Here is a 20,341-nt window from a genome sequence, read left to right on the forward strand (position 1 = left end):
GTTCCATCCTTGGACACCTGGCCCATTACTCCCATAGCCTCCCTTCCCTTGCAAAGCTGTGACTCTCCACTATACCAAAGAGGTTAAAATACGACCATGCCATTTACATTTCTAAAACCCACCCTCAAGTTCTCACGTCTCCTCCCCAGAAAGTCAAAGACTCTGGACAATGGTTCTTCAGAGAGGAACCTTCTCTCTGTTAAATGTTACAGACAGAGAAACTATGCAAAACGTTGTGAATGTGGGAGAGGATACATAGGTTTCCATCAAACTCTCAGGAATTTCTCACCTAACAGCAGTTAACACCCAGCCTTGTGGAGACATTCTCTGTTCTTTCATGACTCAGTGGAAGAGGAAAGTTGTGGTAGTGAATCTCTATGAGTATTACAGAAATGCATGGTTTGACATGATGACCCAGAAGGACAGCTCATCTGACCATCTGTGTCATGTCTTCACGAGACTCCTTCCACAGGTCCTAAGGGAGCCACCAAACATCCCTGCTGGCCTTTTTCTCGTGGCGGAGCAGCTGGTTTCCTAGAAACTTCTAGTAACTGCAAATTCCCTTTATTGTTCTACCCAGCAGTTATCTTGTTCCTATTCTGAGAATCTTGAATCCCCCTCTGCTGCAAGAATCCCAGCTTTGTTAAATAGCTTCAGTGACTCAGAATTTTTTCCTCTTTCTCCTCTGTTCCTTTCTTTTCCTTCACAACCTGATTATGATCAACTTAGAATAATTTTTCTCTGAACTTTTGTTTTTGGATTTCTTCTTCCACCCTGTCTAGAAATCCTGTAATGCTTTAAATAAGTCAGGGCATGGAGAGGCATTTTTCAGGCTCTTTTACTTTCTCCTCCTCAAGAAACCAGCTTGTGTTTGTAGTACATATAATGGGTAGGTTCCTGCTTCCAGCTGGAAGACCAGCAGGACACATGGCTGCAGCCACTATGACTGTCCTCTTTGTTTCCATGCCTTCTGGATCTCACATAGTCACATAGTGGTTTCCCTTGGAAATCCTTATTTTGCTCTGCCTATTTTCTAGCAAACTAGTGGCTCTGGAGGGCTTCCTGAAAATATGGCCTGCCTATTTGCTTCCCTAACCTTTCTACACTCACTACTCTGCGACAGAGTGGGCATTTCCACTTTGCTGTCAGGTAGATGTCTGCTAAATACAGAGAGATCTTGAATAAGAGAATTTCAAAGTCATGCACTCTGCTGCACCTGTCTCCTGCCATGTATCTGTGCTGGTTTCGGGTTCCCTAGCATGCCAGTCCAAAACCCTCTGGAAGTCTCTTCCGTTATTGAGTCAAGTTTTCAGTGGGGACACTGATGGCCCTCTCACAACCTCAGAAAGAACATGTGGCTACCCACATTGCTTAAGGTATTCTCCAAGAGTTGCTGAGAGGATGGAAAAAAAACTCCCTCTTTAAATGGCTCTCACTGGAGCTGTTTTTGCCAGGCTATGGCTCATGAGCCAGAAATGGAAGCTGGTTTCTGGTGGCAGCTTCGGCTTCCCACCACTTATCAGGATTGCACAGTGTGAGCAGCCAACTGCTATTCCACCTCATCCTTCCCCACCTGGAATGAAAGTTGTATGGCCCTGTGTGCAGTGCTGAAGAGCTTTCCATAATTACTAATAAACCGGACCTTTTATTTGGTTTGTTGAAAAGAAGCTTACTAGGGCACCTGGATGGCTCAGTCAGTTAAGCGTCTGACGTCAGCTCAGGTCATGATCTCTTGGTCTGTGAGTTCAAGCCCCATATCGGGCTCTGTGCTGACAGCTCAGAGCCTAGAGCCTGCTTGGATTCTGTGTCTCCTTCCTTCTCTCTCTGCCTCTCCCCTGCTCACGTGCACGTGCACTCGCTCTCTCTCAAAAATAAACATTAAAAATTTTTTAAAAAGAAAAGTAGCTCACTTTGTTTTAAAACCAATTATTTGTGTTTCCAGTGTCCAAATTTGTTTCAAACATCTGTGGCAGCAACTGTTGTGTTTGTTTTAAATCTTACTTGAGGCCCCAGAATTAGAAGAAGTCCCTTGCTCTTCTGTCTTAGCCTGGGCTGTGGTACAACTGTGGGGCTGTGGGGATTACTGGGAAGACACTTGTGATGTCAAATGTCAGCCAGACTCACCATCAGGAGTTTACACAGGAGACCTATGGAGAATGTACATTTCATATTTGAGAGAAACAGAATCAAGCTGCTTCTATTTCGTTAGGTTCCCAGAAATAGGTTCTGTAATCTAACATTTCATTTGTTTCCTCACAAACCACCTACTGAGGACCCATGATGAGCCAGGTAATGTTTTATAAAAAAAAAAAAAAAAAAAAAAAAAGGGACCTAGTTCCTGCCCTCATGGAGCTTACCCTCTAAAGAACGGGAGGAAAACTGCTGCTTGGATGAACTGCTTAATTGGTATCCACTAGAAGCCGCTCTGGAAAATAATATGGATGAAATAGTCTGGAGACAGGAGTCATGAGACTGGTTGGGGTAGTCACCAGTTCCTGGGCTTTACAGGGCCAGCATGCAAGATTCAAGAAGTATGTGGGGCACAGCGCACACGTCACCAACGTGAGGTGGCTGCACAACGACTCTGTGCTGCTCACAGTTGGTGGTGCTGACACAGCCTTGATGATCTGGACGAGGGAGTTTGTGGGGACCCAGGAGAGCAAGCTGGTGGACAGCGAGGAGTCGGACACCGATGCCGAAGAGGACGGAGGTGAGTGAGCCCCATGTGCCGCCTGCCTCTTCCACACATCCCACCCCACCCCCAACCCCGTGCCACTGCCGACCAACCCCATGCCCATCTCTTTCCGTTGTTTGAGGCTATGACAGTGACGTTGCCAGAGAGAAGGCCATTGATTACACCACCAAGATCTATGCTGTGAGCATCAGGGAGATGGAAGGCACCAAACCTCACCAGCAGCTGAAAGAAGTTTCAGTGGAAGAAAGGTATGGTGTCACCAGGTTTGCATTTATTATACCTGATTTCAACAAGAGTTCATTTTCTTTGCCCTCAGAGTTGTTACTTAAGCTAGTCTTTTGTGTCTATGTGCAGAGTGTTAACCTGCATACAGAGTTAAGCTGCTGAAAATCATCCATGGCCCTCGATAAGTGGCAAAGGGTGGGTTACACTTTGCAGAAGTTGGTTGTGGAAAATGACTTGAATAGACATGAGGTTTGATTGGACCAGGCTTATCCTTGCCCAGAGAGGATGTCAGGGTAGCCTATGCACTGTCTGAAATGTGATGGCCAACAGGAGACGTGCTGATCAGAGAGGGAGGGTGGGCTTCTAAGGTCCAGAAGGAATGTCTGTGGGTCCTGAGAAATAACCCTCTGTTCGAACCAGAGTCTGTGCATTACACGGGGTCACTTGGTGGTACCATCTCATACTGTGTTTTCACCTGCCCCAATTTGTTCAGGTGGGTTTGGTGACTCCAGACCTAACCAATTTGATTTGGCTGCCTTGGGATTCTTATACAGAAAGAAGGTTTCAGATGTTATTTTAGGCCTTTTTGATATGTTATTGTGAGTATCAATAAGAGAAATAGCCAAATATTTAGGCTTTTTTTGGAAAAAAGCTCATCGTTTCTACAGTTATTTAATTTACCATATTCATACTAGAAAGGATAAATACTCAGTAAAAACTCTCACATCTGAAGAGAATTTCATGGATCCCAAAGATGTTTTGCCATGGATTGGTTGTTCACAGGTACCCTGGATCCACTATAAGAAATGAGATTCAGGTTGTTTTTTGTTGTTGTTGTTTTGTTTTGTTGTGGTTTTTTTTTTTTGTTTTTGGTTTTGGTTTTTTTTGCATTCAGCATGGCTTTCTTCCTAATAGTAATTATTTCAAAAATTTATTCTATCACTTTTTACTAGTATGTAGGAATATAAATATAAAGAAGTAAAATATTTCTTCCTCTTGCCTCAGTTCAGTGCCACATGTTAAAATAAGCTTGATAGGGGCACCTGGGTGGCTTGGTCAGTTAAGCATCTGACTTTGGCTCAGGTCAGGATCTCGTGGCTGAGTTCCATCTTCACATCGGGCTCTGTGCTGACTGCTCAGAGCCTGGAGACTGCTTCAGATTCTGTGTCTCCCTCTCTCTCTCTCTCTGCCCCTTCCCCACTCATCTCTCTCTCTCTCGCTCGCTCGCTTTCAAAAGTACATAAATAAACAAATGAATAAATCAGCTAGATAAAAAGTGGGTGTGCTACAGGCACAAAGAGGGACTCTGATGCAAAATTCCCTAACTCGTCCCTAGCATCTTTGTTAGATGTCACTACGAAGGTTCAGAATTCTCTTTTGATGAAAAAAAATTATTGAAAAATTTTTTTGCAGTAGTCTATAAATTACAGTTTATCTTGCTTGCAACATAGTTTTTTAGTGGTCACAAAGATGAAATAATTTTAAAGGACCTAATTTTAAGAGTAAAGAAAAAAAACCCATATACATGTTAGTGCCTAAATAAGCCTCCCCCTTAAATAATGAACTCTTAAAAACATTTGCCCTAAATTAAACATTCTTTTGAAAAAAAATTACCCAACCTCTCCAGTGTCACATAACATTATGAAATGAGTTGACTTGGCTATTATTCCAAGGTTGTTTCTGGCTGATTTGCACAAGCCAGTGCTTCGTCATGCTGAGACTTAGGCCAGCCACTAAGATTTAGAAATCTAAGCAAAGTCCCTGGCTGCCAGAGGGCATTGATGGGGAGTGACAGCTAATGGGTACCAAGTTTCTTTTTGGGGTGATGGGAATATTCTAAAATTATAGTCATGATTGTACAACCTTTTACTTACTAAAAAAAAAAAATCAAAACTGAATTATATACTTATAGTGGGTGGTTTTCATGGCATGTAAATTATATCTCAATAAAAGTTGTTTAAAATGCAAATAAATCTATCTATCTATCTAAGCAAATTCACAATTCCAAACACTGCAGCTGGTTTCTGACCTAAACTGAGGGTCATCTTAACCTTTCTGTGTTGTGATGTCTCTTTGGGTAGGTCTGTAAAGATCTCAAACCTGTTGAGCTTAGGAAAAGTTATGAGAGGTGAAGGTACAGAGGACCCTAAGAATTTTCAGTCTTAAACTCCAGAATTCTGAAGCGACCTCATCACATCAGTTGGGGAACTTGCTGTACATATATTAGCATCCACAGGATTGACTTTCTTATATATACAAAAGAAAACTAAATGCTGCATGGTATTAAGAGATACAGGGGTAGGCCTTTCAGTACTCTGTTGGCATTTTAAAAAATAATTCACACTAGGGTGTAGTGAAGAAAACATGTAGCGAACAAAACATTTTTTGAGATAAATATAGGGTCTGGAGGAATAATCAAGCCTTCTTTACAGAAAGCAACATCTTTGATAACTTAAAGGCCTTGATAGCTTCAGTTCCTAGAGTGGGCTGTAACCAGAGAGCAGGGTGCCAGCTGCACAGCATGCTGGGAGCAAAGCTCGACCACAGCAGGAAGGGGTGAGCGGGGAAGGAGCAGCAACTGGTGTCTGAATCCACAGCCTCCTTGGAGGCAAATCCTAATCAGAACCAAGAATCGTCAGTCTCCACCAGTCCTCCTCAGTAATTTTAGGGGAACTTGAACCTCAGAGATAGGATGGTAGACAGCATCTGAACTGCAGAAGAGGGAAGGGGGTACAGACAAGGTGGGTGTTCAGAGACTTTGTGAGAAAGCAGGATGAGAGAAGGAAGGTAGGGTAGGCAGGGCTCTTGGCAGTAAGCTGGGAAGACACCTCACCTGAGTCCTCACCTGGGAAAAGAAATGGGATCTGTGGATTCCAGCATCCCAGGCTGAAGAGAGAGGCAGGGACAGAAATGCTGGGGTCTTTCAGACCACAGGAGTATGGGGTCAGGCAGCACCTGGCTTTTCCCTGATAGTATTCAGGACTGTCAACCCTGACACTCTAACCTTTGACTACTTGACACCCTCCTGCGTGGAGAGACAGAGGCTTTTCTTGACCTGTCCTTCATTGTTCCCTCCTGTGTGTACCTGACGATACCTACGTATACCTGTGTGCCTTTTCTAAACACCTGGGCCAAGACGAGTCCCAGTAAGACTAACAGGAGACAAACACTTGAGGATTGCAAGAGAAGTGAGCTTGGAACAACCACTCAACGCACGGACTTACTTTGCCTCGTACCAGTGTTTCAGAAAGTTCTACTCCCGGTTTAAATCCTTTTCCTCTTTAGAACCATGCGACGAGCACAGGATCCATCATATTGAAAACAGTGCCTTGCAGACAGCTGTACATTATGCATCGGTTATTTTTTAAGCAAATGCGTTTCTAATTCCTAACATTTCAGATAGTCCTAAATTGTTTCTAATTAGACTCAGTTATTTGATTTTAAAATAGCTGTGAGGCTTTGGATTGTTCTTTATACAATGTCTACACACACACGAGTTGTTATTTTTCAGAAGTCATAAGATCTTTAGTTCAATTCTTCTGAGAAGTGGGAAAGTGGAGAGAAGTGTGTAATTGCTCTCAAAAGAATACTGAGTTTTACCTACCAAGTATGTAATCCCTTGTGGGTGTGTACCCTGGTCACCCACTTCAACTTTGCTCTAGCACCCTTGCCTCTTTCCCCTAGCCACACTTGGCTAGCCAGTGCCCAACTTGGCTGAACCCTTGGGTAATCCTGCTGGTCAGCTGCCCATGTGTGGCATGTGGCTGAGGAAAGCCGTGGAATCTTTTCCAGTGCGGGGAACCAATGCTTTAGGCCTTATCTGGACTCTCAGGCCTGCCCCATAGTGCTTTCCTTCTTCCCCTGCTGTTTCCAATTCTGGTCTAGAGCAACCTTTCCAAACCTCTCATGTCTCTCAAGTTCCCACCTCTACCCTGACACAGCTTTCAACTTTTGACCTCATTCCTACTTGGCCATGTTTTCTCAACATTACAGCTGTCGCGTCCATCCGCAAACTTAAATTATTACTTAATAAGTACTTGAAATGCCAGTTCTTTTTCAGAAAAGGAAAAACAGGAGGGGGGAAACGTAGTTTTTTAGAGCAATTTAGCATATAAAATGCCTACCACTGTCACAGCACAAGGGATAGTACCCAAACACTGGGTTCTTACTTCAGTAAAAAAGACTTCTTCTGAACTCATCAGGCGACACATCCCTGAAATTTCCTCAGCACCAGGTTACTAGAGTTGCCTATAAAATTAAGAAGTTTCTTTCACCACTTTACCAAGGACACACCAAGTTTATATGTCATTTTTTTTTTAATTTATAAGGTAGGACTTTTAGTTTCAGGGAGCTCCCAACACAAACTGGCCTCAGCAAAAGGAACCTATTGGCTGAGACACCTGAAATCCATGGATAGAGTAACTTTAGGTGTCACTTGATATAGAAACTCATCTTGCTATTCTCTCTGTTCTCTCTCCATATTTCAGTTCTGCTTCCTCTAGGTTATTGCAATTCAGGCAGCAAAATGACTACAGTGCCTGGACCTTACAAGTGTCTGCGGCTCAAAAGAACTGCATCTGATAAGTCCTCACAAATGTTTTATGATGTGCTGCTGGCTCTGGCGGGTCACGTGACCACCCTTGAAGCAGTCACCGGTGACCTATAAAATATGAGCCTTTTATTGACTGTTCGTAATTAGTCACATGCCACCTGTAGAGTAGCGGTGTAATCACCTCCACCAGAAGTAAAAGTCCAAGGTGGCTAACAAAACTTGATTTCTGGATAGACCCAAAAGAACACACGTCTACTCCGCTCCACCTTTTTTTTTTTCATATGCACACTCTTGAAATGCTCTAATTTAGGGGTGCCTGAGTGGTTCAGTCTGTTAAGAGTTTGGATTCTTGATTTCAGCTCAGGTCATAATCTCACAGTTTGTAGGATCAAGCTCCTCATAGGGCTCTGTGTTAACAGTGCAGAGCCTGCTTGAGATTCTCTCTGTCTCCCTCTTTCTCTGCCTGTCGCCTGGAGTACGTGTACTCTATCAAAATAAATAAAAATAAACTTTAAAAAAAGTTCCAGTTTAAACTATCTACATGAATGATTGAAAATGCAGTTAGCCCCTCCACAAAGAGTCTTGGTCAGTTACTGTATCCAGCCTCACGTCCAGAATCTTAGGGAGTTGTGAAGTCTTCTCATCCAGGTTGGGATAAAGCTCTTCATAGTCCTGTGACTAATGATAGTGTTGACCACCATCACATACCAAATAGACAGTGGTGAAGAGAGGACAGAACGAGGATAGTTTGTTGGTTTGTTTAATTGCCATTTGGAAAGAGAGAGAGTGAGACACAATATGTAGTAGTCACTGGTCCATGTCCATATAATCCTTTGCTGGCTGAGATGGTCACAGACTCCTGCCCTTGCCATGCGCGTGTTCTTGCACAGCTCGACAGCAATACAAATGTTGGAAGATATCAACAATCGGAGGATGTAAAGCTTGTGTTGGTGATGACAAAAGATACACCAAGTGAAAACATAAAGTAGGAAGTGACACAATGTCCTCTAAGAGAACCAGCTTCCCCAAGCCTCTCAAATGCCTCCTGGAATGTAAATGATGCCCCTATGGGGTAAGAATTCTCCCAGGCCAGAAACTCCTTAGTCATTCCCATGGGAGAATTGAATCCTCCCACCCTCCCCTGAATTCCCTCCCTACCCACCCCAACTCTTGCAAAAACTCTTGCTCTGTGCTTGGCACTCCCCAGATGACCATGACCCGTGCACACAGTCAGACAGGGTAGGGGATGGCCAGTTTTTAGAGACATCTCTCAGATGGCCCAAGCTTCAGGTCCATCTAATTCCATTTTTACCATTTACCTTCTGGCCTAAGATTTGGCATTTCATAGCACACCTTAGCAAGAAAAATACTTTGGACATCTCAGAATGGTAACTACTTGAGTTCTCAAAGTATCAAGTAGTTAAACTTCATAATTAATTATCATATCAATTAAAGAAAATAACTGTTTTCTTTTTAAAAATCATTTAATTATTTTTCATTCTTTCCTCATTTTTTTGATGATAAACTGAGCACCAGCTAATTGTTCACTGTTGGTATGTATTCCCTTTTAAAAGCATACTTATTATTTGTCTCTTGAAGCAATAGTATACCCTTTTTAGGTTCAGCTGATTCTGATGGTCTGTTATTGTTGCCATTGTTTAATGTTTAAATTGTGACTGTGTGGTCTTTAGCAGACCTTTCTTTGGGTTGGTGTATGTGGCCTTTCCACAACACTATCATGTACTTCTGAAATCGTCAAGAGGTCCCATGATTATCATTGATTTTCAAGCAACCTCCAGTAGTTATGGGGAATCTGGTTTCTGTGAGGGCGCATTAGTTCCCCATAACTACTGGAGGTTGCTTAAATTATTGCAGACCTAAAACAGAAAAAGAAAACACTTTTTTAAAGGTCATCAGGTATACTGATATTTTATTTTATTTTATTTTATTTTATTTTATTTTATTTTATTTATGTTATGTTATTTAAAAAATTTTTTAATGTTGGGACGCCCGGGTGGCTCAGTCGGTTAAGCTTCTGACTTCAACCTGGTTCATGATCTTGCAGTTTGTGGGTTCAAGCCCTGTGTTGGGCTCTGTGCTGACAGCTCAGAAACTGGAGCCTGCTTCTTTTTCTGTGTCTCCCTCTCTCTCTGTCCCTCCCCCATTTGCCCTCTGTCTCTCTCAAAAATAAAAATAAACATTAAAAAATTTGTTAAAAATTTTTTTAATGTTTATCTTTATTTTTGAGAGAGAGAGAGAGACTCTCTTTTTGCCTTGTTTTAATAGGAGCTTTGTCATGCTATCTTTTCCTCATATTATATACTGTATTTCTAAACATTATATTGGGTAGCATGTTGTCTAAAAGATGAGAAAGCTTCTTTTCCTTTTCTGGTTTTGATTCTTGGTTCTAGCTCTCTAGCTTCAAAGAATGTAAAAATGCAGGGCAGCTGGTATCTTAGAATTTCTTAGAATTAGTGGACAGTGAGAGGTAGAACCTAAGTCTTTTAGGTTTGACCCAAGCCCTCTGTTGGTTGTGTCCCCAGCAGGAGATAAAGCACTCTGAAAAGGAAGTAATGTGGGGAGAGTTTAGTGAAAGGACTAGTAACAAAGGTGTGGGCAGGATTAAGATACAACAGGGATGGAGTAGCACCTCAGAAATAGCAATGGCTGGAAGCCATCACCACCCTTGGGTCTGAAGGGGCCAGGGGGGAAGCTGTTGCCAAATGTGGGGAACATTAGCTGTAGGAGCAGACTACTTACAGGAGCTGAGACCTGAAGGGAAAGGTTGAAGGTAACCAGTCTGAGTCCCAGCAAGGAGGTCTCTGGGGGGGGGGGGATAAATTCCCCAACTGCATTCTCCTCTGACCCTCTCATCTTCCACTGATGCCTGTCTTCAGCTGAAGCCTATCAGAGGCTGAAGGGCAAAAGAGTCTATAGATGTCGTCCCTGAAGGCCAGCTGTAGAGGGCACAGCACAGGAGGAGAGAAGGGTGGAGAGTAGACATGGAGGGGTGCATGGAAAATATCCAGCTCATGCTCCTTACTTTTTTTTTTTTTAATGGAAACTGGTATCATTATCACAGAAAAGAACCTCTTGCCATTTTAACGTTGAACAGTAATTCCTATCATTTATAAATGCCTTTGAATATATACTATCAATTAAAGATAGGACTAGATATAACCAAATCGATATCAAGAATCATTAGAGACATTTAAAACTCTACCCAATTTAAATGGATCAGTTTTGATGGGCCATAGTTTTACACCACTGTCTAGGGGTGCCAGAGAATTAACTTAGAGAAAACATGAAGTACACTGAGAATGGTAACTTTTTTAAACTGATATTTTATATTAACATTACATTTTTGTATTCTCACATATCTTCAAAAATAATGTGTAAACATCTTTGGCCTATGTCCAGAGGTCTTTATTTTCACATTAAGGGAAAAAGCAAATTAGAAACTTACAACTGTGCACATGTCTAGTGCAAATACCCATTTTTTGTAAGGGTCAAATTATCGTACAACCCAATTTTGGATGTGTGATCACCACAGAGGTGGATCACAAAAGCATCTTTTTCATGATGTACAGATAGGATCTAATAATGTCTCCATGTGGCATGTGGTCTGGTAGTAAAATCCAGATGAAGTGACCAGCCACTGGTCTTCCAAGTTTCACCTGGTTGAGCCATGGTTCATAATTTATTTTTAAATATGTACTGTTTGACACACTTAGCCCATCTCCTCCTCCCCCAACTGCTTAGGTTAACCATCTGAGTAGGGAACAGAAATGATGGAGATTTTTATTTGATATATTTAGTTGTAACATGCATTCAGACAAAAACCTAACTCTGTGATGAAAGAGACAAAATAAACACCAATTGAACTATTTTAATGGAAACTGGCATATAAATATTCACCAACTTATGTTTTTCTAAGTGGATGTGATCATTAGCTCACGGGTTGCTTTCTCACTGCACCTCAGTCAGCAGTCTATATGTTTTCAAGGTTCTTCAGTAATAAGTGCTGAGGCTTGCAGCTTTTGGCTGTTTGTCCAGGGGTAAAGAGAAGAATGTGGGATTAACCCTTCCAGGTTCTATCTTTATAACATTATGTTTTCCACCTTTTCCTTAAAGAAGGAGAGGTTCAAAACCTTCCCCCTGACTTCTCAGCTCAGAACCTGCTTAAGTTATGGTCACAAATCTGAATCCCAAACCGACCTAAACCATGTTTTCCCTTCCACAGCAGAGCCCTAGGCTTGCTCTCCCCTTTCCTGCCTGTCTCATACTGGGAAAATCATCTCTCCCTTTAAAAAAATGTCCAGGGATGCCTGGGTGCCTCAGTCAGTTAAGCGTCCAACTCTTGATTACAGCTCAGGTCATGATTTCACAGTTTGCAAGATCAAGCACCATATTGGGCTCTGCAGTGACTGCTAAATAAATAAGTAAATAAATAAATAGATGTCTGAGGTAGAAAAGTTCACTTTTAATACTGATATTATATTGTCTTAGCACCAGTTTAGTGTAGCTTTCTTAGGAATTATGGATAACTAGAAATTGGGACATTTCTAGTTGTGGTCATCATTTTATTAAATGTATTTAGTCTAGATGTTGAGCTGTTTTACCTGGGACTAGGTAACAAGCACACAATCATGTTGTAAAAAGAAGTTTCAAGAAACAGTGCTTTCATACACTTGTATCAAGCAAGCTTTGTGTCTTAATTAAATACTATTTGTTTTCCAAAGAAGGCGTATGGAATATAATTTAAAAACTGTTTTTAAATTTGAATATCACCTTTAGTGGGATGTTTCTAAATAATATAGAATTATAAGGTCCAGCTGCTGCCAAGGGAAATATTTAGTACACACACATATATATATATTTCTTCATTTCCCTGTCATCCAGTATTGGGTAAATATCAACATACCTCTTTTTTGTTTTGTTTTTTTCCTCCAGTTTTATTAAGAAATAATTGACATTACTGTATAAATTTAAGACCTGCAGCACAATGGCCGATTTACATATATTTTGAAATGATTACCGCAGTAGGTTCAGCTAGCCTCCATCCTCTCATAGAAATACAGCAAAAATGAAAGAAGAAAAGGGAGGAGAAAAACCTACTCCTTGTGATGAGAACTCTTAGGATTTCTTCTCTTTCCCATTTTTCATACAGCGGTATTCACTGTATAGTTCCACATGCTCCACGTGATATCCCTAAGACTTACTTATAACTGCAAGTTTATACTTTTGATCACCTTCTTCCAGGTTCCCTTCATCTCCCCCTCCACCTTTAGTAACCAAAAGTTTGTCTCTTTTTCTGTGGGTTTGGTTTGTTTTAGATTCCATGTAAAAGTGACAGCACCTAGCAAATGCCAGGATTCCCTCGGTTTTTAATGGCTGAATAATATTGTGTGTGTATACCACATTTTCTTTATCTTTATCCCTTGAGGGACACTTAAGTTGTTTCTGTGTCTTGGCTATTGTAGGTAATGCTGCTGCGCACGTGGGGGTGCACATATCTTTTTGAGTTAGGGGTTTTGGCTCCTTTGGATGTAATTCCCAGATATAGAACTGCTCAATCATATTGTAGTTCTATTTTTAATTTTTTTTGAGGAACCTCCCTACTGTTTTCCATAGGGCTGCACCAGTTTGCATTCCCCACAACAGTGCACGAGGATTCTCCTTGCTCCCCTTCCATGCCAGTATTTATCTCTTGACTTCCTGATGATGGCCTAACAGGTGCGAGATGACATCTCATGGCAGTTTTAATTTGCATTTCCCTCATGCTAGTGATGTTCACCATCTTTTCACATACCTGTTGACCTTTCATATATCTTTTCTGGAGATATGTCTCTTTATGTCTTTAGCCCATTTTTTTTTAAGGTTTTTGTTTTTTGCCACTGGACTGTATGAGTTTTTTAAAATATATTTTGTATATTAACCCCTTATCAGATACATGGTTCGCAATTATTTTTTCCCATTCCGTAGGTTGTCTTTTCATTTTTTGATGGTTTGTTTTGCTGTGCATTAGCTTTTCAATTTGATGTAGTCCCACTTGTTTATTTTTTAGTTTGTTGTGCTTGTGTTCTATCCAAAAACTCATCACCAAGACCCATGTCAAGGAACTTTGTTGTTCTGTTTTTTTCTAGGAGTTTCAAGGTGTCATGTCTCCCTTTTCAGTCTTTAATCCATTTGAGTTAATTTTAGAGAGTGGTATAAGATATGGGTCCAGTTTCATTCTTTTACATATGAATATCCAATGATCCCAGAACTATTTATTGAAGAGACTGTCTTTTCTTCATTGAATATTCTTAGCTCCTTTGTCAAATGTTAGGTTGACTACGTATGGTTGGGTTTATTTCTGGGCTCTTGATTCAGTTCCATTGGTCTGTTTATCTGTTTTTAAACTGGTACCATTCTGCTTTAATGACTGTAGCTTTACAGGATAGCCTGAAATAAGGAAGTGTGATGCCTCCTGCTTTGTTCTTTTTTTCCTCAGGATTTCTTTGGCTACTAGGGCTCTTTCGTGGTTCCATATAAATTTTAGGAGGGTTTTTTTCTACCTCTGACCATTGGAAAAATGCCATTGGAATCTTAAATAGGGATTGTTGCATTGAATCTATAGATGGATTTTGGTGGTATTGACATTTTAACAATATACTTCTAATCTGTGAACATGGGATACCTTCCCATTTATGTGTATCTTCTTCAACTTCTTTCATCAAGGTCCTAGACTTTACAGCATAGAGATTTTCGCCTTGTTAGTTAAATTAATTCCTGAAGTATTTTATTGTTTTGATGCTAGTGTAAATGAGATCAATTTCTTTATGTCTTTTTCAGAAAATTTGTTGTTAGCACATAGAAATGCCACTGATATTTTGTATGTTAATTTTGTATCCTGCAACTTTGCTGAATTCATTGATTGGCTCTAACAGGTTTTTGGTGGAGTCTTTAGTATTTTCTATATATAAAATCACATCATCTGCAAATAAAAACAATTTTACTTCTTCCTTTCCAATTCTCATACATACATACATACATACATACATTTATTTATTTATTTATTTAGCTAATTGTTTGTGGCTAGGACTCTCAGTACTGTGTTGAACGGCAGTGGTGAAAATGGGCATCCTTGTCTTCATCCTGAACTCAGAGGAAAAGCTTTCAACATTTCACCATTGAATATAATGTTATCTGTGAGCTTGTTCTGTATGACCTTTATCATGTTCAGATTTGTTCCTTCTGTGACTAGTTTGTTAAGAGTTATTATCATGATTGGATATTGAATTTTGTCAAATGCCTTTTCTGCATCTATTGAGATGATCATATGATTCTCTTCTTTCATCCTGTTGTGATGTATCACACTGATGATTTGCATATTTTGAACCATCCTTGCATCCCCATAATAAATCCCACTTGCTCATGGTGAATGATCTTTTCAGTGTGCTGCTAAATTCAGTTTGCTGGTATTTTATTGATAATTTTGGCATCTGTATTCATCAGAGATAATGACCTGTTATTTTTCTTTTCTAGTGGTGTCCTTTTCTGGTTTTGGTATCCAGATAATACTGGCCTTGTAAAAAGAGTTTGGGAATGGTCCTTCCTCTTTGTTTTTTTGGAAGAGTTAGAGAAGAATTAGTGTTAATTCTTCTTTAAATGCTTGGTAGATTTCACTAGTAAAGCCACCTCATTCTGGGCTTTCCTTCATTGGGATAATTCACATATTTTTCAGTAGAAATTTTCAGTTACAATTTTTAATTTGAAATTATTCTCCACTTTGGCCATTTTTAAAAGTAAATGTTAATTGGTAACAGAGTTTTATATCAACTCTGTCATTACTTCCATTACCTCAAACATTTGAAACCCTTGGCATCTTTGAATTCCTCTTGTTTTTTGATTCTGGAGTCTCTAACTTTTACAGAAAGAGTTGGCTCAGTGAAAGTCAAAGCAACACTCCACTCCCTTGGGGTTTCCTTTTATATCTAAAATCTCAGTAGATGTCATGTTTATCTAGAAAGTGGCTGGCTACATTGTGACAAGGGCATGAGAGAGTCCTTGGCATTAATCCCACTTGTGACAGGAATCTGCTTGGTCATCACAATAGGACAGTCATGCCAATGATGGAAAGATGACAATACAAAAGTTAGAGATGTACAGTTTCTTTAATTTTGAAGTACTGGAAAGCTTTAGGCATGGTTACATAAGGCAGGAACTAACAGCATTTCCTAAGCCAGCGTTAAGGCTTCCCAAGTTCCCAGAGTGCCCCAGTGAGACAGACAGCCATGCTTATGAGGATTTTTTTCCAAGTAGAAGAGGCTTCCCTTAATGTTCTCCTGAGGTTTTATCTTATACCTTTTTATATTCTCTCTCTGCCGTAAACACATACCCAAATGTTGAGGATAGTCTGAATCCATGCCTACAAGCTCGGGAGGTATAACCACTATAAAACAATTCTCACACACTGCAACGTGTTTACATGAGATCAAGGAAACTGACTTTGGCTTTACCAGAATCTTGCCTCAGCATGCTCTGGTTTCAGGTTGTGTGAGGTTATCTCCAGCACAGTGAGATAGGGTCCTTGGTCATCCTTCTGGTCTACGTGTTGTACTTGCCAAGATCTTTGTTTGTCCTTGTTCTTTTTTGCCAAGTCGGGATTGGCTTTGTGGGGGATGACCTTTTTGGGTTTCACTTTATTATTCTCCTCCTATTGGTTGGAGGCCTTAAGAGTTGGGAAATCACAAGCCTTTGTTGTTTGCCAGATTTGGGGCATAAAGCTCCTCTCCTGCAGCTAGGATGTCAACTCCGTGAAAGCAAAATTTCTGATACACTGCCTTTTCTCCAAATTTGATAACACTGCTAGCGTTCAGTAAATGATTGTTGATTGAGTGAATAAACTCCTTAACAATTTAACAAGATTTAGGTTCATTTCTAGTCACTGATACCCACTGGTTAGGTATCAGAATCTGAGATTTTGTTGGCATCTTGCTTGTATACCCATAATCCAGCTTGGAAATTTCTGCCTCTTAAGCATTTGGCACCCCTGGCTATCCTTCCAGCTCTCAGGTTAGTCACCATCTGGCTCCTGCCTTTAGGCAATTCCAAACAATGGCGTAAAATGGAGAGGTCCTTACTCCTAGTATCTGCAGCTTTGAGGGTAACTGTCCCCTTTTTCTGGCAGGGAGTGTGTGACATAGGTGATTAGAAGGGATCCAGGGGACCAGGCACCTCCCGTCCTCATTTATATGTGCCGTGAGCTTCCTTCCATGTGGGTGGATGAGTGGTGCCTCCAGTAGTCCCCCCACACAGGGACTTGTCCCCAGGCACCAGGGGGCCCCTGCACTACTCACCCCCATTTGACTAACCTCAGCTGTCAGCATCTCAGTATCTTTCAGTCACCCCCACTTGTGGACCTATAGGCAAACCAGGATCCTGAAGGGCGATCCTCTCCTCCCCATCTCAGTAGCCCCCCACTATGAAGAGATGGTTTGGGTACCCCCAAGCATGTATGAGGGGATGTTTGGTTCTCAGCAGAATCCCTCTCCCAGTCCTTCCTGATGCACAAAATAATGTCACCCTCCATCCATCTCAGCCACCCAGTATGAGGAGACGCTGGGATGGCATTGCCAGAATTATTCTTAGCCGAGAATTATAACGAAGGAATCTGTGAATGCTTCTACATTAATATTTTAGTTCCCCTGATACATTTTTAACTTTCAATCTTATGCCATATGTTCCTTAGGAAACCAAGAAGCTTTTACCAATCCACAGTTAGAAGCAGGTTCTGAGCCTTTTATAAATGTTGGTTTCCTCATCTCTGAACTGATGGATCCCACCACCAAATGACCTCAAGGCTGTACTCCAGCACTCGGGGTTTACAGACCTTTTCCTAAATTGTGCTTAGGGCTGAACGGGGAAGGCCCTAAAATCTATCTTCTCCTACTTTATCATATCCCCTCTGAATCCACTTGTATAGATTTATGAACTTAAGCAAAAAGAAGATCCTATAAAGAAAACCATACATTACGGGTTTATAAAGAAACATAAAGGAAATTTTATTTTTGTTTCATTGTTTTAGCCCCAAATCCTTGGATTCTTAATATTTTGGTCCTTGGTATCAAGATATTTAAAGTTCTGCTGGATTGTAAACTATGCGTATGGGTGTCTTAGTTCCTTAAGGGTCAGCACTGTGACTGTCATAGTTCTCACCATGTGCCTAACACAGTGTCTTGCTCATAGCACATAGTCAACAAATATTTTTTGAATGAGTAGATGAATGAATGAATTTACTTAGCCTGCTTCTCTTAATATATACATGAATTAATCTGTTCTCAAAATGCTCTACAAATCCCTTCTTGGTCAACAACCACATTTACCTTCATTTGGTTAGCACCGATGGGTGATCTCATCTTTGTGGGGAATGGTGTGACCCATGTAGAATCTGGCCATGAGACTGCTCTTGGTTAAATAATTTTATCTTCGTACCATCTGTCTGTTAGGAATTAAATGTCTGTTTGGTTTAAATCTAATAACCCAAGGCAAAAAGAACTGAAAGCCATCCCACCTATTTTACATGCAAGGCCTTCTTTGTCAGCGGATTTACAGTGAAACAAAGATCATGCTCACAAGTGGCGAAGTGTAAAAATATTGCAAAGATTTGATAGAGTTCCCTGAATTGGAAGAAACCACCATCTCTAGATAATCCCAATTTTTCTTCTAACCTTTTATGCTATATCTAGGGAGAGAAACCTGCCCCCAGTTTTTAAGAGATGCTGTATGTAATCAGTCACTGCCCATTTCACGTCTGCCTGAAGCATGATGAGCTTGACAAATCAGGACAGTTCTCCCCTCCATGGAGAAATACACGACTAAACAGCCTGGCACTTCCCTTTTCCTCGCTCCACTGGCCTCACATAGGCCCTTTGTCATCATTGATCAGTAGCTGCTTTGTGAGCTCGGATTGTAAGAGCTGCTAAGAACTGACAATCTTGCTAACAGGTGCTTCTAAATTTACTCTAAAATTTACTATTTTGAGATCTGTCAAAACCACTACATCCTATCCTAAACTTGGTCTGATAAATGGGGAGGACCCTCTGATTCTACATTTCATTCCAATCTGTGATGATGGAGTGATCTTAACAAGCCTCAGAGTTCATACAGAGACCCGCCATTGCCTGTCTGTTGTGTGTAAGCTAGGCTCAAACTTTCCTCTAGGACAGCAAGTGCACACCGTGACCTCGGCAAAGTGTGACCTCATTCACCCAGAGCTTTTCTCTCTAGGCAGAGTTTTTCTTTACTCTGCCCCTTAATTCTGTAGAGTTCTGCACTCACAGCTGCTACAAAAGGTAGCAAGTTTCCTGTTCTCTAATAGGGTGGAAGGAAGTGAAGTTACAATATCTATTAAACCCCCCACATGCTGAAATTAACCATTTCAAAGGCCTATTGTTTGGCTATGTAACTCTGCCGAAAGCCGAATAGTTGGTTCTTTAAAGGGAATTTAAAGCTACCTTCATAAATGACTTTCCTTATTCTCTTGATTTTACATATTGTTTGAAGCAAAATAATGACTTCCGTATAACTGATAATTTTAGGAGTTAAACCTGCCATTCATGAAAGAGTAGTTTGTTCACTTTTTATCATAAAAAGAAAATGTGCCAGGGCTTGAAAATGCAGAGGTAAAGTGACTTTTTTGAAAGATTAATAGACCCAGGAAATCATCTTCTTACAGTGTAATCAGTTGACTCAAACCCACTTGCTCCTGGGGATAAAGAATGCATCACACACAGGTGAGGGATTTTCTGATGAAAGGGAACTTCTCTTACATGACAGTGGCAGGATTGGAAACAGTTATTTTTATCAAGTGTCTGAACATCTCTCAGATCTCCATTTGGAGGGAGTGGGCGCTACCGGGGTGGTTACTCTCCCTTTTTCTACTGTTGTATGGTCACGAGGTGGTAACTGGGGAGGTGTTTGCAGAAGCAATTGTTGGGGTGCATGATATGCCCCCCTTGAAACAGTGTCCTTGACTGTAAGGTTTGGAGTATCTGGGTGTTTTTGTGGGTGTGTGTAAAGCATATTGGCTCTCTCTTTAAGCAGCCCCACCCCAATCCTTTGAAGTTTCCATCATGCTCCATCTTCTCCCCCTCCCTGTCCCTGTCACTTATCAACTTCCTGTCTGAGGAGTTCAGCTAATGGTCAACTTGGCTGAGCTGGCTCCTGCCAGCCATGAGTTACATCACCATCAGTAGCTCTCCTCTCCCTCAGTGACTTAAACTTCTCTCCTCTAGATTTCTCATCCCCGGTAATCCTAATCTTGATCCTCATTAAAGCATCCTATATGCCTTGATACCTTCATTTTTTCTCTGCCTGAATGCCACTTTTCCAGTCTTCTTGGCCCTTCATCCCTGTATTTCTCCTACAGCACATACTTCCATTCTTCTGACTAGAAGGTCACACTGGTGCAGATTGCCCTCACCAGACTCCATGTTGCCACCTACACTGAGGTGCTCTCCACTGTTCCTTTGTTTTCTTTCTTGTCTTTGATTGGCTCCCTCTGCCAGCCACTCATCAGTCAAACACAATTTTGCCCCTTCCTTACCTTTCTGCCCAAACCCTACCCCTCCACTCTTGGTAGATGGCTTTCCTCCCCTACTTGATCAAGAAAACAGAAGCTATTGGGCATGAAACTCCATCTTGGCACTTCTTTATCTCTCCTCCATCTTGTTTCCCATCTTCCAACCCATGTAAACCATTCACATCCTTTCCTCTCAGAGAGATGAAGTCCCTCCTCCTATTCAAGGTGGGTTCCTCAGCGGTTGCTTGGACCTTAGCCTCCCAGCCATCGGTGCTCCCTGACCATTGCTCTCCTCTCCTAT

The 20,341-nt window shown here is 41.1% G+C and overlaps 1 protein-coding gene across 5 annotated transcripts in view; it reads left to right on the forward strand.

Moving 5' to 3' along the window:
- Positions 1–20,341, forward strand: part of EML6 (EMAP like 6) — a 281,421-nt gene that overhangs the window by 233,477 nt on the left and 27,603 nt on the right. For all 5 annotated transcript variants that reach the window (XR_008417847.1, XM_053890698.1, XM_053890697.1 and 2 more), the window contains exons 27-28: positions 2,509–2,710; positions 2,817–2,943. Coding sequence is in view for 4 of the 5 variants with exons in the window: in XM_053890698.1 (XP_053746673.1) it covers positions 2,509–2,710; positions 2,817–2,943 (329 nt within the window). In the remaining variant the exon portion in view is untranslated. The remainder of the gene's footprint in view (positions 1–2,508; positions 2,711–2,816; positions 2,944–20,341) is intronic.

Source organism: Panthera pardus, unplaced genomic scaffold (assembly GCF_024362965.1).
Source record: "Panthera pardus isolate Hobbes unplaced genomic scaffold, ASM2436296v1 HiC_scaffold_25, whole genome shotgun sequence".
NCBI classification, from domain to species: Eukaryota; Metazoa; Chordata; class Mammalia; order Carnivora; family Felidae; genus Panthera; species Panthera pardus.